The sequence below is a fragment of the Myotis nattereri genome, assembly GCF_964212035.1.
Source record: "Myotis nattereri genome assembly, chromosome: X".
Lineage (NCBI taxonomy): Eukaryota > Metazoa > Chordata > Mammalia > Chiroptera > Vespertilionidae > Myotis > Myotis nattereri.
The window spans coordinates 142,137,475-142,153,267 of NC_138078.1; the positions used below are offsets into that span (position 1 = coordinate 142,137,475).

The window sequence follows — 15,793 nt, forward strand, 5'->3', positions numbered from 1 at the left end:
CCTTGCCCCAGGTCAGGGGACCTCAGGCTGCGCCCCCCGCCCAGCAGGGCTGGATGGGGGACCTGAGGCTGTGCTCCCCTCCTGGTGGGACTTGATGGTGGACCTGAGACTGCATCCTCCTCCCAGCGCCGGGCCGCGGGACCCGAGGCCGCGCCCCCCACCCGGCAGAGCTTGACGGGGGACCTCAGGCCATGCCCCTTACCCCAGCACCGAGCCAGGGGACCTGAGGCCCCATCCCCGCCTGGAGGGGCTTGCCAGGGGACCGGAGGGTGCAGCCTCCTCTCAGCGTCAGGCCGGGGAACCTCAGGCCATGCCCCCCACCCAGTGGGTCTTGACGGGGATCTCAGGCCACGTCCCCCACCCAGCGGGTCTTGACAGGGGACCTTGAGGCATGCCTGCCACCCTGGCCCAGGCTGGGGGACCTCAGGCCATGCCCCCTGCCCCAGCGCCAGGCCAGGGAACCTGAGGCTGTGCCCCCTGCCTGGTGGGGCTTGACAAGGGTGGGACTGGCCAGGTCTGGATCTAGCCCAATGGGGGAAGGCCCGGCCGGGTCTGGGTCTCGTGCAACTTTGAGGTGCACGTGGGTGGGTAGGGACTTGACTCTGGGTCCCGTGGCGCACCCCAGACTCTGACAGGAGGAAGATTTTCATAGACATTTTATTAATTTTCTTTCATCGCTGACACTTCTACTATAGAGAAAGGGCAAATAGCAATATTAAAATATTTCCTCTAATTACCCCCCTTTAAATGTGCATGAATGTTGTGCACCAGGCCACTAGTATGTTAATAAGTATTATGTCTTCTTGATGAATTGTCCCCTTTTTCATTATAAATGCCCATCTTCGTCTCTTGTTACCTTTTTGCCTTGGCATCTGTTTTGTCTGATATAAATAGGACTAAACCCACTTTTCTCACTGTGCCGTTTGTTTGGAGTACCCTCTTCCACCTACTCACCCTGGGCTTATGTGTGTCTTTGGGGCTGAGATGGGTCTCCTGAAGGTTACGTATAGCAGAGTCTTATTGTTTAATGGATCCGGCCACTCTGTACCTTTTGATTGGAGAGTCCAGGCCATTTACATTTAGGGTGATTATTGCTACATGAAGACTGATTACAGGCATTTAACCTTTTGTTTTCTGATTGCACTGTATCTCTATTATTTCTTTTCCCTCATGTTTCTGTCTGCTATTTTAGTTTTGCGGTTTTTCTATGGGTTTTTTTCTCCATTTCCTCTCTTTTAAAATTTCTCAATTCAAAATAATCTCAAACTGCCTTATCTGCAGACAACCTGATCACCTAGGATGAAAATCTGATGTAATCCTCATAAAAGCTATAAAAACTATAAGCAAGATTGGCAAGGTTGCCAGAAACTAGGTATATTAGGAGTTAACTTCCTCCCCTCTAATGCTTAACTCATCATCTCAACAGTTCATCACTGATCTGAAATGTGAGTAAGCCACAAAATTCCTATTCTATGCCCAGCTGGTGTGGCTCAGTGGTTGAGCATGGACCTATGACCCAAGAGATCATGGTTTGGCTCCTGGTCAGGGCGCGTGCCTGGACAGCAGGATCAGTCCCTAGTGTGGGGCATGCAGGAGGCAGCTGATCAATGAATTTCTCTCTTTGATGTTTCTATCTCTCTCTCCCTCTCTTTTCCTCTCTGAAATAAAAATATATATTTAAAAAATTCCTATTTTAGTGTTCCTGGGTTGTTTGATCTCCTCATGGAAACTAAGTTGTATTTTGTGTGTGTGTGTCATTGTTGGTATTTTTTTAAATATATTTTATTGATTTTTTACAGAGAGGAAGGGAGAGGGAGAGTCAGAAACATCGATGAGAGAGAAGCATCGATCAGCTGCCTCCTGCACACCCCCGACTGGGGATGGGCCTGCAACTAAGGTACATGCCCTTGACCGGAATCGAACCTGGGACCCTTCAGTCCCCAGGCCGACGCTCTATCCACTGAGCCAAACCGGTCAGGGCATTGTTGGTATTTTGGACAAGAATCAGAACTACTGTCATAAATAGCTGGGGAAACTAGAATTCTGGTGGGAGGGCATACTTTCTGGACAGCAATTGTGTACTGTAAGCTAACAGCCTTAAAAATAAATAGAAACATACATTTTTAACTCCGATTCTACCTCTTGGGATCTATCTTGAGGAAATAACCATTCAAATAAAATTATACAGAACTCCATCAAATCATTATTTATAAGAGGGAAAATGAAAACAGTAAATGTTCAACAATTACACTATTATACTTCTCTTATGCATCCATTGATATGTATTTAAAAATTTTTTGAAAAATAAAGAGCTCATATGTTAAATGAAAATAGTTCGGAAAAATGTTAATCCTGAACTTGGAAAAATTACACGTCATATACTACTGCTGTGCCATTCATACATAAATGGAACTATAAAAGAAAATATTCCAAAATACCGACAGCAGTTAATACTGAATCTCTCACCTCCCCACGAAACCAGAGACAAAGGCGAAAAAAGATTTGGAGGTGCAGTAACTGAAAATAATCTCGGACAAGAACAGCAGTTCGCCTTTATTTCCTGCTGTAACAAACAATTAAGAACCCCATCCTCCAGCAACAGGGAAACAATAGAGGTGAGAGTGCGGAAGGGCCAACACAAGCACACAATTGGGCCCCCATGATGAAGTGGCAACCCCGGTAGGAACCCATGGCCCAGGGAAGCATGCAGTGCCTAGGGAGGCACCTTGGGTTAGCCTTCGTCCTCTTCTTCGGACCTAGGGTTAATGAAAAGAAACGGAGGCATAATGTGCTGCATGGTCCGAATCAGCAGGCAAAACTCATGGAGACAGGAGGAGAAAGACATTAGGAGCTGGCCGGGGTCTTCTGAAGTCAGTTGGCTGAAAGAAGGGGGGAGGAAATCAAATTAAATATGATAACTCTGCACCGAGCTCTCTCTGTTCCCTCAGGTGGCGACAGGCCCGGTTCACCACAAGTAACCCCTTGGACCTGACGTTTCCGTGGGTCTCCAGCTCACTATTATAACGACCCTCCAGAGAACCACCCTGGCCACCTGACCCACCCCACGTCCCCCACACCGTGGCCCTGTGTAGAACTAACATAGTTAGAAGGTGGTCCACCACGATGAGTTCCTGCTTAACGACCATGGGTTGGGGCTGGGGACACCGGGCCAGGTACTGGAAGGCCAACACTGCCTCCCTGTGTGACTGCAAAGACACTGTGATGGAGCTAGAGGAGATTCAGTTAAGGAACCATCCCATACAGACGTTGCTACTTCCCCTCAGGCCACTCTCGTTCATCTTAGTCCCCTCCCTGGTCCCCGAGGCTACCTCCCCGCCCCATCTCAACTGCCAACCACTGGCCCATCCCATCAGCCGCCCGACTCACCTCTCTCCCCTCTTTGCTCCCTAGACCTGGCCGACCCCTCCTCCCTGCCTACTGTGTCCCCCTGGCCATCCGGCCACTTGCCAAATAGGATACAACTGGAGCCTTCTTCGCCGTGGTGGCTGTGGGTTTCTGGCTCTGGTCCCTGGCCCGGCATCTGCGCCAGGCCTAGGAGCAGCGAATGGCCGCGAGACCTGTGGCGCTGGCCCGGCATCGGCACCGGCCTCCCCGCTGCCGCCTCTCCCGGGGCCCTCGTGGCCTCCAGGGCGATCTGGGTTGCCAGTGTCGCCTGGCCTGGCCTGGCCTTCCCCATCTTCGGCCACGCCGCCTGCGCCTCCCTCTTCAGCCTGCATGGCTCCTCGGCCTTTGCTTGTGACTTCTGAGAGCGCCTATCTAGGGGCGCCCAAGTTCTAACCGGAAGCTACTCTGCCCCCTAGCAGGTGATCGCACTCGGCGCCCCAGAGCGCATGCACAAACATGCCCTGCCCCCATTGGCCAGAAGCGGCCCTGGGCACGTGACTGTTTGCCCGCCCCCCCCCCCGCCCCCGCCCCCGTCCCTAAGCCTGCCCAACGCCATGTTTCTGGGCGAGCCTCAAAGCCTGTACAGGTCCGCTAAGAGTCCCTCCTGGGCGCTGCCCGCCCTCATGCACCCCCAGCTGAGACCCTGGAGGAGCTGGGATGGATGGGCCTTGCTCCTTCAGCACCACCCATTTCTCACCCGGGCACTGTCACTTCGTGGTGCTAGCCGGGGGGAGGGGTAGCTGCCAGCCCCACTGCCTCTGCCAGGCACGCACACTGCCATGTCTCCTGGTGACAGGCTTGGGCCGGCTGGATCCACATGCTCCGGTGGGACCAGCTGGACACAAGGGTAGCAGGAGCGGGAGCACCACCCTGGGACAACTAACTCCCAGTTGCTCTACCCTCTGCTGGCATAGCCCTCATGGGCTGTCCTTACCCCTAGGAGTAAAGTCTTGCTCCTCAGGGGTGGGGGTGGCAAATGGCAGGGGAGGGCTAGGGGTGCCAGGGTCCCTCAACTGAGAAATAACCCTGTGTCTGCTGACCTAGTGGTATAAGAAGGTGAGCAAACTAGAACTCTGGGGGGAGGGCACACTTTTTGGATAGCAATTGCGTACTGTAGACTAACAGCCTTAAGAAAAGAAATAGAAACGTACATTTTTAACTCAGTCCTTATACCTGTTGGAATCTATCTTGAGGAAATAGCCATTCACGCAAAATCATAGAAGAATCCCATTGAATCATTGTATTAGAAGGAAAACGGAAACACTGAATGTTAAGCAATTATATGATTGTCCTTCTTTTATGCATCCAGAGACATGTACTTAAAGTTTTTCTCAGATAACAAAATAAACTGATGAATGGAGCGGATGCAGACACATGGAGGCATGGAACAGAGTGCGGAATATGGGAGGGAAGATGGAGGAGGGTGGGTGGTGGGAAGTAATCAACCAAGGACCTTGTATGCATATATGCATGGCCCAGGGCCACAATGGGTGGTAAGGGCTTGGGGTGGGGGGCGGGAGTGGGCTGGAGGGGTTCAATGGGCGGAAAAGGGTGACATGCAACACAACAACAAAGAATTATAAAATAAACAAACAAGCAAATAAATAGAGTATATTTTTAAAGTTCTCATCACAAGAAAAGAAAATATAAATAGTTCAGGAAACATTTAATCCTGAATTTGCAAAACTTATACATTGTATATTATTTTGTGCATCCAATATATAAATGCAATTATAAAGCTAAGAAAATATTCAGAAATACCAGCAGCTGTTAATGCTGAATGGCAGGACACAATTCATTTTCATTTTCTTTTTTTTCTTAAATTGTCTTCTCCTGCCTAGATTAACTGAATTGCCCATCTCCGCTCCAACCCAGAGACAAAGGCAAGTAAATGTGGAGGGTGTCAGGTAATAGAAAACCGCACTCAGAGAAGAGTAGCAGTTCACTTGTATTTTCTGCTGTAACGCACAATCTAGAGCCCCTCTTCCAGCAACAGCAAAACAATGGAATTGAAAGTAACAAAGGGCCAGTACAAGCAAACAATCAGGCCCCCATACTGAAGTGGCAACTCCTGTAGGGTTCCATGCCTCAGGGAAGCATGCACTACCTAGGGAGGGCCTCTAGGTTAGTCCTAGCCCCCACTTGTCGTCCTGGGGATAAAGTAAAAAAATGGGGGCACAGTGAGCCGCATGTTCCGGATCAGCAGGCAAAGCTCATGGATACAGGAGGTGATAGAAATTTGCAGTTGGTCAAGATCTTCAGCAGTGAATTGGCTAAATGAGGGAAAAAGAAAATACAAAAATCGGCATGCACGTAGCTCTCTCTGGCCCTTCAGGTGGCGACAGGTCCAGTTCACCCTGAATACCTCCCTAGAACTGACTTTTATTTATTCTATTCTATTATTTTATTTTATTTATTTTCTTTTATTTTAAGAGAGTGGAAGGTGGGAGGGAGGGGGGAGAGAGAGGGGAGAGAGACAGAGAGCGCGCGCGCGCTCGAGAGAGAGAGAGAGAGAGAGAGAGAGAGAGAGAGAGAAACATAAATGTGAGAGGAGAAACACATGCATCAGTTGCTTCCCTCACACACTGACCCATAAACTGATGGGGGCAGGGGCAGGTATTGAACCTGCAACCGAGGTAGGTGCCCTTAACAGGGGATAGAACCTTCCACCCTCCAGTGTGCTCGCCAGGCACTAACCACTGAGCTTCACTGGCCATGGCTGGATCTTCTTTGGGGGGAGAATCTCCAATTCAATGTTATAAAGACCCTCGGGAGACCCACCCTAGCCACCTGCCCGCCCCACCTCCAGTCCCCCACCATGACCCTCCTTAGAACTAACATAGTTAGAATACTGTCAGACACTATAAGCTCCTGCTCCACTGCTGCTACATGAGATTGGGTACGCGGGCCCAGGAAATGGCACGCTCTCACTGCCTCCACGGATGAGCTGAATGGCACCAGGACGGAGCTAGAGGAGAGTCAGTTAAGGCACCATCCCATCCAGACTTTGCTGCTTCCACTCAGGCCACTCTCCCCCGTCTTAGTCCCCTCACGTATGGTCCCTCCTTCCTGGTCCCTCAGGCCGCCTCCCCCACCATCTCCACTGTCCGCCATTACCCATCCCCTCAGCCCCCCGCCCCCCCACCCCCGGCCGGCCCCGCCCCTCTTCCCTCCCTACCCCAGGCTGACCCCTCCTCCCGACCCAGTGTCTGGCCTAGGTCCGTCCCCCTGACCACCCGGCCCCTCCTCAAATAGGATACAACTGGAAAATGTCTGGTCTTGGCCTTCCGGCCATGGGCAATGGCTCGGCATCTGCGTTTGGCCCAGGAGCGTCGACGGCCCGGGCGACCTGTGGCGCTTCCCTGGCGACAGCACCGGCCTCCCCGCTGCCGCCTCTCCCGGGGCCCTCGTGGCCTCCAGGGCCATCTGGGATGCCAGGGTCACCCGGAATGGCCTGTCCTTCCCCATCTTCGGCCCCGCGGCCTGGGACACCGTCGTCATCCTCCATGGCCCCTCAGCCTCTCTTTGGGACTTCTGAGAGCCGCTCCCCCAGAGGCGCCAACGGTCTGACAGGAAGCTCCGCCCCCTAGCCGGTGACCCCACTTGAAGGCCCAGAGCGCATGCAGGCAAACAGGCCCTGTTCCATTGGCCAGAAACCCAGCCAATGAGTGCCCTGGGCACGTGACTGTATCCCGCGAAGCCTGCCCAGCAACAGGCTGGCGGGGGAGCCTCAGAGCCTGTGCGGGTGCCCGCCCAGCTACCCTCACGTTGAACAGCTGGCCGCTGGGGGTCCCTGTCGTTGGTCTGAGAGTGGGTCAGGGGCCTCTGGGCCGGTCCCCCGGGATCCCGCCTGGCCCTGCCTGCCCTGCCCCCGTGAACCCCAACTCAGACGCTGGAGGAGGCGGTGGATGGGCCTTGCTCCTTCAGCACCTCTTAGTGCTGCCGGCCCCTCTGCCTCTGCCCGCACGCACACCGCCCTGTCTCAGACCTCAGGCTGGGGCGGGCGGGGTCCAGGCGCTCAGGAGGGACCAGCAAGTTGGACACAAGCAGAAAAGGAGCCGCAGCACCAGCCCTGGGACAACCCAGCTGCTTTACCCTCCGCTGGCTCAGCCCTCCTGGGGGCTCTCCCTCCCCCTAGGTGTGGGAGGCTGGGTGTGCTGGAGATGGGGAGAAGGCTGGTGGTGTCAGAGGTGCCAGGAGCCCTCAGTTGGTAGGACACCCTGTGTCAGCTGATCTGTCTGTAAAGGAGATCAAGTCACCAGGAAAGGTACAGAGAGGTGGGCAGGGCTAGGGCAATGCCTGGAGGGGTGTTTCTGTGCCAACACTCTCCTTCTGCCCACAAGTTAAGAGTAGGTAGATGTGGTGTTCTGTCCCTCCCAAGGATCAGGGACTCCTCCCCTGGCTTGGCACAACTGTGGGCACCAGCCAGGGAAGGGGTCAGGGAATGGGCCCCTATCTGAGCTTAAGGCTGATGCACTTCCCACATCTCAAGTATTCCATGTAGCAGCTTTACTTAAGCCATGTCTGTGTCACAGCTAATCCCAAACCTGGCGGGAAAGCTTTGTAAGACAGGCCGTGCTATCTTACAGCTGAGTAGATTCTCAAAAGACTTTCCCCACACCTTGAGATCACGTTGAGGGGTGAGAGGGGATGGGACTTATCAAAGGGGACATCCCTTTCTCCTAAAAAAATAAACACCAAAAAAAACCCCACTAATAAATCAACCTGGAAATGTGACAATTGAAATGTTATTTTACAAAGCCGCTCCTGCTCCACCTCTGCTTGTGTTTGGGGGATGGGAGAGGGGAAGGGACGGAGGGTACAGGGGAGGCCTCCCCACATCCAGCTGCTCCCATGGGGAAGTACTTGTTCTGGGGTCTCCACGCCCCACACTGTTCCGGGAACTGGGAATAGTACAGCAGGGAGGGAAGCCTGCAGAAAGCCTTTCCCAGGGCGCTGTCTCCTTGGGGAGAAAGGATGACAGAATCCCAGACAGGAACACAGCAAGCAGGGCAGGTGGGTGAAGGGATTCAAGAGGAAACACAGGAAGTAGCTGTTAGCAGGTAAGAGCCACAGATCCAGCAAGGACTGAGTGGGGAGGGCGAACAGTGTGGTGACAAGGAGGACCCCCAGGGATTGGCATAACTGGGTCACGCTGCCATGGGGCCGAGGAGGGAGAAGCAGGCTGGACAGGTGACACGTGAAGGGCTCTGCTCTGACCCGCTAAGGAGCGCCTTCCTGTGCTGTCTACTTATCTCTGGAATCTTCCTGCCCACCCTCGCCTGCAGGCTGCCTGTTCCTGCTGAGAATCTGGGCCCCTGCGCCCCTCGTGTCCCCTGAGGCCACACTGCTGGGGAGGACACCTCTGTTCCCAGTGCCCGCGCTCCCCTCCAGCTCCCTGCACGCCCCCTTCTCCTGCCTCCACACAGCCTGTGCACAGGGGGCCTGGGAGTGCAGGGGAGTTTGCACCTGGACACAGCTCTCTGCTGACGCAGCCAAGACTCACGGGACAAATACTTTGAAGGACACTTCGGAGGTGCAAGTGACTGTTTAATGAATGAAATAGGATGGGACAAATGAGCACTGGGGTCAGAAGCTGCTTTTAATGTATCACACTGAGACACGGGGGTAAGTATGTGAAGGAATGCTTTTCCATTTATGCTACTGATTTTTAAGTGATATGAATTGTTTATAATGGGTAGGTTTTTTTGTATTATCACACAATAAAATCAAAGTGTAAATACTAGAAAAAAATTAGATGAACTTTGCTTTTTGGACAGGGCAAGGCTTTCCTAAGCTTATTAACAAGGGAATAATAATAACCAATAACATGACCCCGGCCGGGTGCCTCAGGTGTTTGGAGCGTCATCCTATACATCAAAAGGTTACAGGTTCAATTCCCTGTGTGGAAACATTCAGTGGTCGGCAAACTGCGGCTTGCGAGCCACATGCGGCTCTTTGGCCCCTTGAGTGTGGCTCTTCCACAAAATACCACATGCAGGCGCGCACATACAGTGCGATTGAAATTTCGTGGCCCATGCGCAGAAATCGGTATTTTGTGGGAGAGCCACACTCAAGGGGCCAAAGAGCCGCATGTGGCTCGCGAGCCGCAGTTTGCCAACCACTGTCCTAGGTAGTTGGTTTGATTCCCGGTCAGGCCAGTCAGAAGGCAACCGACCTGTTTCTCTCTCACATCAAGGTTTCTCTGTCACTTTTTCTCCTCTAAAACTAATAAGAACAACTTTTAGATGAGATTTTTTTTAAAAAGCAATAACATGCATTGAGTGATTACCATGTTCCAGTCACTGTTCTAAATACTAAACATGAATGACCTCATTCCATCCCGAAGTACACCAACATTTTCATTGTGGTTATCTTTAGTAGGGAGATGATGGGTAATTATTTTTTTTTCCAAACTTGCCCAATTTTTTTCTAATTTTGACAGTGGGCATCAATTACAATTGTAAACAGAGAAAAATTAAGTTATTCAGCAATTGTTGTTCAGAGAAACTTCTAATTAGTTCCCAAGTGAACTACTTTGCTCAAGTTTGAATTATCCTCTTCTATTCACTGAAGGCCAATCTTTCCTTTGAAGGTGTTTGCCCTTGGCCCCTTTTCCTGATGCAGGTAGGAGGACTGTGGTGAAGTCCCTGAAGTCACGGAGCCTGGGGACCCAGCCTAATGACTGTGGGGCCCGTGTGGCACAGCCCTGCTGTCCTCATGACTTTGAGCTGCTTCCCAAGAGCAATCCTTCCTAAACTCCACACATAATGCCCATCCGACATGGACACTTATTCCTCTAGAGCAGTGGTTCTCAACCTTCTGGCCCTTTAAATATAGTTCCTCATGTTGTGACCCAACCATAAAATTATTTTCGTTGCTACTTCATAACTGTCATGTTGCTACTGTTATGAATCGTCATGTAAATATCTGACATGCAGGATGGTCTTGGGCGACCCCTGTGAAAGGGTCGTTCGACCGCCAAAGGGATCACGACCCACAGGTTGAGAACCGCTGCTCTAGAGGCAACTGCAAGTTTGATGTCATCAGCATTTCATCAAGATGACACAAAGTAATATTTTTCTCTCTAATCCTTCTAAGTACAGGTGCATATGTGTGCATGAGCAAGCAGCACATGCACCCGCAGCGATGTAGGTGTTCAGCACATCCAGCCTGTATCTTGATAGCACCAGATCTAGCCTAAACCCTCTGGCTGCACAGCGGTTAAGACCTTCACATTTCTGAAGCAAAGAGGACTTGTATGGAATGCAATAAATATATCTAAAAAGATATTTGGCATGAACCACGATGCCTTGTCCAAATAGATGGGCATCCGTGCACCGTTTGTAAGGGCATCAGATGGCCCAGCAGCACAGGGCCCACATGGGGCTGCAGTGGGGTATTGTGGGCAACAAACTGCTACCATTTTGGTCGCTGTCTGTCTCCCCCTCACTCCTGATCGCTCTCTCCGTAGCCATATGGAATCAATGATCACCACCTTCCCTGGGATCCAGCTGGAGTCGCCATCTAAGTTTCCCGCAGGACCTCCTCAGGGAGTCAGCCCCCCAAACCTTCCAGGCTGCAGCCTCTCCCAGCTCTGAGGGCACCGAAGGAAGGGCATCCGGAGGGTGAGGGGGCAACATGGAAGGACCCAGTACCCATCAGCTCGCTAATCCCTGTTTCCATTGATCGGCACCCTGTATGCCAGGTGCTGCCCAGGCATCGCTTTCCGGGCTTATCCACGAATCCTCACCACAATCCCAGAAGATGGGGAATAGCATTGCCCATTGATAGCAACCTGAGCCTAACTTTGGCACAGCACCCATAGCCCTGACTGTGACCAGGAATCTGCTGGTGTGTAAGCTCCTGGGCAGAGCCTCTAGGGCACTGGTCGCCAACCTTTCGGACCTCACAGACCACCAGTGGTCTGAGGATCACCAGGTGGCCACCGCTGCTCTAGGGCAGTGGTCAGTAAACTGCGGCTCATGAACCACATGTGGCTCTTTGGCCCCTTTAGTGTGGCTCTTCCACAAAATACCGACTTCTGCGCATGGGCCACGAAGTTTCAATCGCAGTGTATGTGCGCGTCTGCATGTGGTATTTTGTGGAAGAGCCACACTCAAGGGGCCAAAGAGCCGCATGTGGCTCGCAAGCCGCAGTTTGCCAACCACTGCTCTAGGTGATCCTTCTGACCAAAAAGCAAGCAGGGCTGGGCACTGGGAAAAATGATCTATCTACATGGTTCCTGTCCACCCAGATCTGCCACTGCCATTGAGGAGTGCCCCTCTGGTGGCCCTGGGGCCTCTTTGGTGTAGAAGATGGGGTCATCGCCTACGCATCATGAGGTGGGTAGGAGGAGCTACAAATTGAGGAGACAGGCAAGGTTGGAAATAGCTGATGCTCATTGGGTTTTTCTGTGTCAGTAAGGAATGCTTTTGGGGCTTAAACTATAAAGACCTGTATTGACTGATTGTCAAGTCTACAGGGAGAGGGTCATCATGCTGGTTTACTTGTCCAATGAAGGGTCATCAAGGACCCAGTCGCCCCATTCCTGACCCTTTTAGCAGAATGTGGGTGTTCCTAGGTTTGGGGTTGGGACAAGTCACTCCTTCCTCTGAAGAGCTGGTAACGATTGTGTGAAATAAAGTTGTTTCGGTGCCCAATCCCCCAGGATAATTTGTGAGCTCCTTGAGGGCAGGGTCTGTGTTGCTCTTCTGTAGCCCCAGTGCTATGCCCAGTGCCTGTTACACACAAGGTGCCCAATCATTCATTCATTTATTCCATCAACAATTCTTGCTTGCTCAGTGCCATGATGGAGGAAAATTCAGGGTCCATGGCACAGAGCCCAGCCTGTGGGTGGGAGTGGGGTCAGCAAACACTCTCTTGAGATCTTTCCGTCTGACATGAGTCCCTGAACACAGTGGCCTCGGCTCAGCAGGTGTGAAGGCTTTCATTCACTAGCAGCCGGGGTGGGAAGGTAAGCCGAAGCCATGGGGCTCACAGTTTGGTTACTGCGTACTGAGTGCCTGTTAGGTGCCAGGTCTCTGGTAATAGAGAGTAATCACACCTCTTGCCTGCAGGTGCCCCCAGGCCAGGCAGGGACAATTCATTTCAGTGCTGGGCGATGAGTAAGCACTTGTGGCCACGGTGGAGGGGCACCTCCCCCAGCAGGGCAGGGCAGGGGGGAGGAAGGGCAGTCTGCACTGCCTACCAGGAGCAAGTGGCCCTTTAAGCAACGCAAGGAGGAGGGTCACCTGGCCCAGAGGCTGGACTGGGGTGGACAGTGAGTGAAATGCCTTCGTGAGGATGGTGAGCTGATGGGGCAGAGCAGGTCACAGGCCCCCAGGGCTGCTGCTGTTTGCTTTGCACTGTTGTATCTCAAGTGATCGCTAGGTTGTTTTGTGGTGATGCAGGATTAAATTTCTGGGAGGCTCTGCCTTTCCACGCCTTCACTTTGCCTAGTTTAGGCTTGGGAAATTCTTCTATTTTATCCTTGCTAACTCTTTGTCCAGAGAAGTGGTGCCTTAATGTTTTCTTTGGGTCAGCTCATGACTTTCTTCCTGTTGGTGGCCATGCCTCTGACCATGTCCCAGATAATGAATGTAATTGTCCACGAAGGGACAACAAAACACCCCTTGAATGGCTGCGTTTTGGAAAGCCTCAGGATTAGGATTTGTTCCATCTCTCTGAGCATAGGAAAGAGTGTGGTAAAGTTCAGGTGCATGCAGAACCAGGGATCAGCCCTCAAAGGGAGAAGTGGAGCCACAAGGTGTGCAGTGAGATGACCCAGTGGGTTCTTGTCAGGGGTCAGATTAGTCCTGGTGGAGTCAGTCTACTTTGCCCTTCACCTGGCTTTAGGCTGCCGCCTCATCTAGTTATAGCTCCCTAGGAGTCTCATGAGGGCACCTTTTTTAAAAATTATACTTTATTGATTTTTTACAGAGACAAAGAGAGAGGGATAGAGCAGGGGTGGGCAAACTTTTTGACTCAAGGGCCACAATGGGTTCTTAAACTGGACCGGAGGGCCGGAACAAAAGCATGGATGGAGTGTTTGTGTGAACTAATATAAATTCAAAGTAAACATCATTACACAAAAGGGTACGGTCTTTTTTTTTTTTTTAGTTTTATTCATTTCAAATGGGCCGGATCCGGCCCGGGGGCCGTAGTTTGCCCACGGCTGGGATAGAGAGTTAGAAACATCAATCAGCTGCTTTATACACACCCCCTACTGGGGATATGCCCGCAACGAAGGTACATGCCCTTGACAGGAATCGAATCTGGGACCTTTCAATCCGCAGGCCAATGCTCTATCCACTGAGCCAAACCAGTTAGAGCCTCAGGGCACCATTGACTTCCTTGTTCCATGGGGTAGAACGTGGGAGTTACATTGGTGTAGATTAAGGACACGATCTTGTCCTGTTCTGGGGTGTAGCATGACTTGGGGCGAATGTAGATGAATATTGCACAGCCGTAGTGCAGAAGAGAGACCAGCAGGTGCCCGGCACAGGTGGAGAAGGCTTTGCTCCTGCCCTGGGCTGAGTGGATGCTGAGGATGGCGGTGATAATGAATCCGTAGGAGAGCAGTATCAGTAAGAAGGGAATCAACAGGATGAGCGTGCAGACCACGAAGACGGCAATCTCATTGGCTCGTGTGTCTGAGCAGGCCAGGAACAGCACAGCAGGGATGTCACAGAAGAAATGATTGATCTCATGGGACTGACAGAAGGGCAAGAGGAATATCAGGGTGGTAAGAGTGAGCGAGAGTGCAAAGCCGCTGACGCATGCCAGAGCCAGCATCTGCAGACAGAGGACCCTGGTGACGATGAGTGTGTAGCGCAGGGGCGTGCAGATGGCCACGAAGCGGTCGTAGGCCATCACGGCCAGGAGGAAACACTCTGCTCCTCCCAGAGCGATGAAGAGGTGCATTTATTTCAGAGAGGAAGTGAGAGGGAGAGAGAGACAGAAACATCAACGATGAGAGAGAATCACTGATCGGCTGTTTGGAGCTTAAGGTGTGGTTTTTCTGCAGCGGGGCATCTTATATTCCCCTGTAGAACTCCTGGGCTGGAAAAGGCAGTTTTCTAGCAATTGTCCAAGTTGTGGGAGACTCTGCAGCCCTTTCCACAGATGAGAGTGTAGCCACCTCTCCAGGGCCTCCAACCCACTTTGCCAGGCTTGGCCCTGGTCTATGTTCTATGAGCTTCTTACATTCTGCCCTCTGATCACTGAGAATAAAGAGCTGCTCATTGAAATAGTTTTATCATTCATGCCACAGCCCCCTTATGTCCTTTACTTTCACTCAGTTCAAACACACCCTTTTCTAGGGTGGGATAAGAGGAGAGGGAGCATTGCATTCTCCCCACAAACCATCAAATAAGTATTCTCTTTCAAACTCTAAGCGTCCTATGTACAAAGCTAATTACTTCTTTTATTATTATTATTATTATTATTATTATTATTATTATTATTAGTTAAGGTATTACAAATGTGTCTAATTACTTCTTTAATTAAGCACTCCTCGCTCTTATTAGAGCTCTTGTCATGTTCAAGAACATTTGCTGCTCTTGGTCACCAGTGGACCAAGGCGTGCATTTTCAGAAACTCAGGATATCTGGCTGAACTCAACTGAACTCGCCTCTTACCACATCACTGAAGACTGATCTCGGCTAGCTAACAGTCTAGATACAGAATAAGCTGCCTTGGAATCACTTGTCTGTGAATCCTGAGGAGCTGTTCCAGGAAATATGGACAAGTATTCTGCTGGTTTCAGGGGATGTAGAAATAGGATTGAGACACAAAGAATCACCCAAGTGTCTGCATACCGGGTTGCCATGATACTCAGTCTCATAACAGTGATCCTTGGTGCAGGAAAAGCCCGGGAGTGATTCTGAATGAACTCTTTATTGCTGCTGTTTTGAGATTCATAATGATTTTTAACTTAGGGGCTCAGCATTTTCATTTTGTACTGGGCTCTGAAAATTATGTCATCTGTCCTGGCCTCCAATATGGTTTCTTTGCCCGAAAGCCCTCTAATTTCAGGTTTGCTTTTTTAATAGCGCATAACCCTCTTTTGCATGCATTTATTTATGTGTCGGGTATCCAGTTTTCCGACTGCTGGTTCCCGAGGGCATGGACTTTCTTATCTCTTTTTTTCCAGTGCTTAGAAGAGTGCTTGATAAATCATAAGTAGTCAGAGAGTTTGTGGAATGATTGAATGCTGTAAAGAGCCCGAAAGAATATTCCCGTAGACAAGGTAACAAGCATTTCATTGGGAAAGTGCCACATTTGGTATCAAGTGCACCATAAAAGGGGTCATTAATTCTGGACACTCCCTCCCTGCCTCCTCTTTAACCACTTTTCTCTGTCTGAGCCATAAGCTGCTTTAATG

The 15,793-nt window shown here is 51.2% G+C and overlaps 1 protein-coding gene across 1 annotated transcript; it reads right to left on the bottom strand.

Annotated features, from left to right (window-relative positions):
- Positions 1–2,731: 2,731 nt before the first annotated feature.
- On the bottom strand, positions 2,732–14,331 carry LOC308511913 (olfactory receptor 10V1-like; the record flags this gene model as incomplete). Its single annotated transcript, XM_081081744.1, has 2 exons — positions 2,732–2,756; positions 13,751–14,331. The coding sequence occupies 2 exons, from the start codon at positions 14,329–14,331 to the stop codon at positions 2,732–2,734; spliced, it is 606 nt and encodes a 201-aa protein (XP_080937870.1).
- Positions 14,332–15,793: the final 1,462 nt, after the last annotated feature.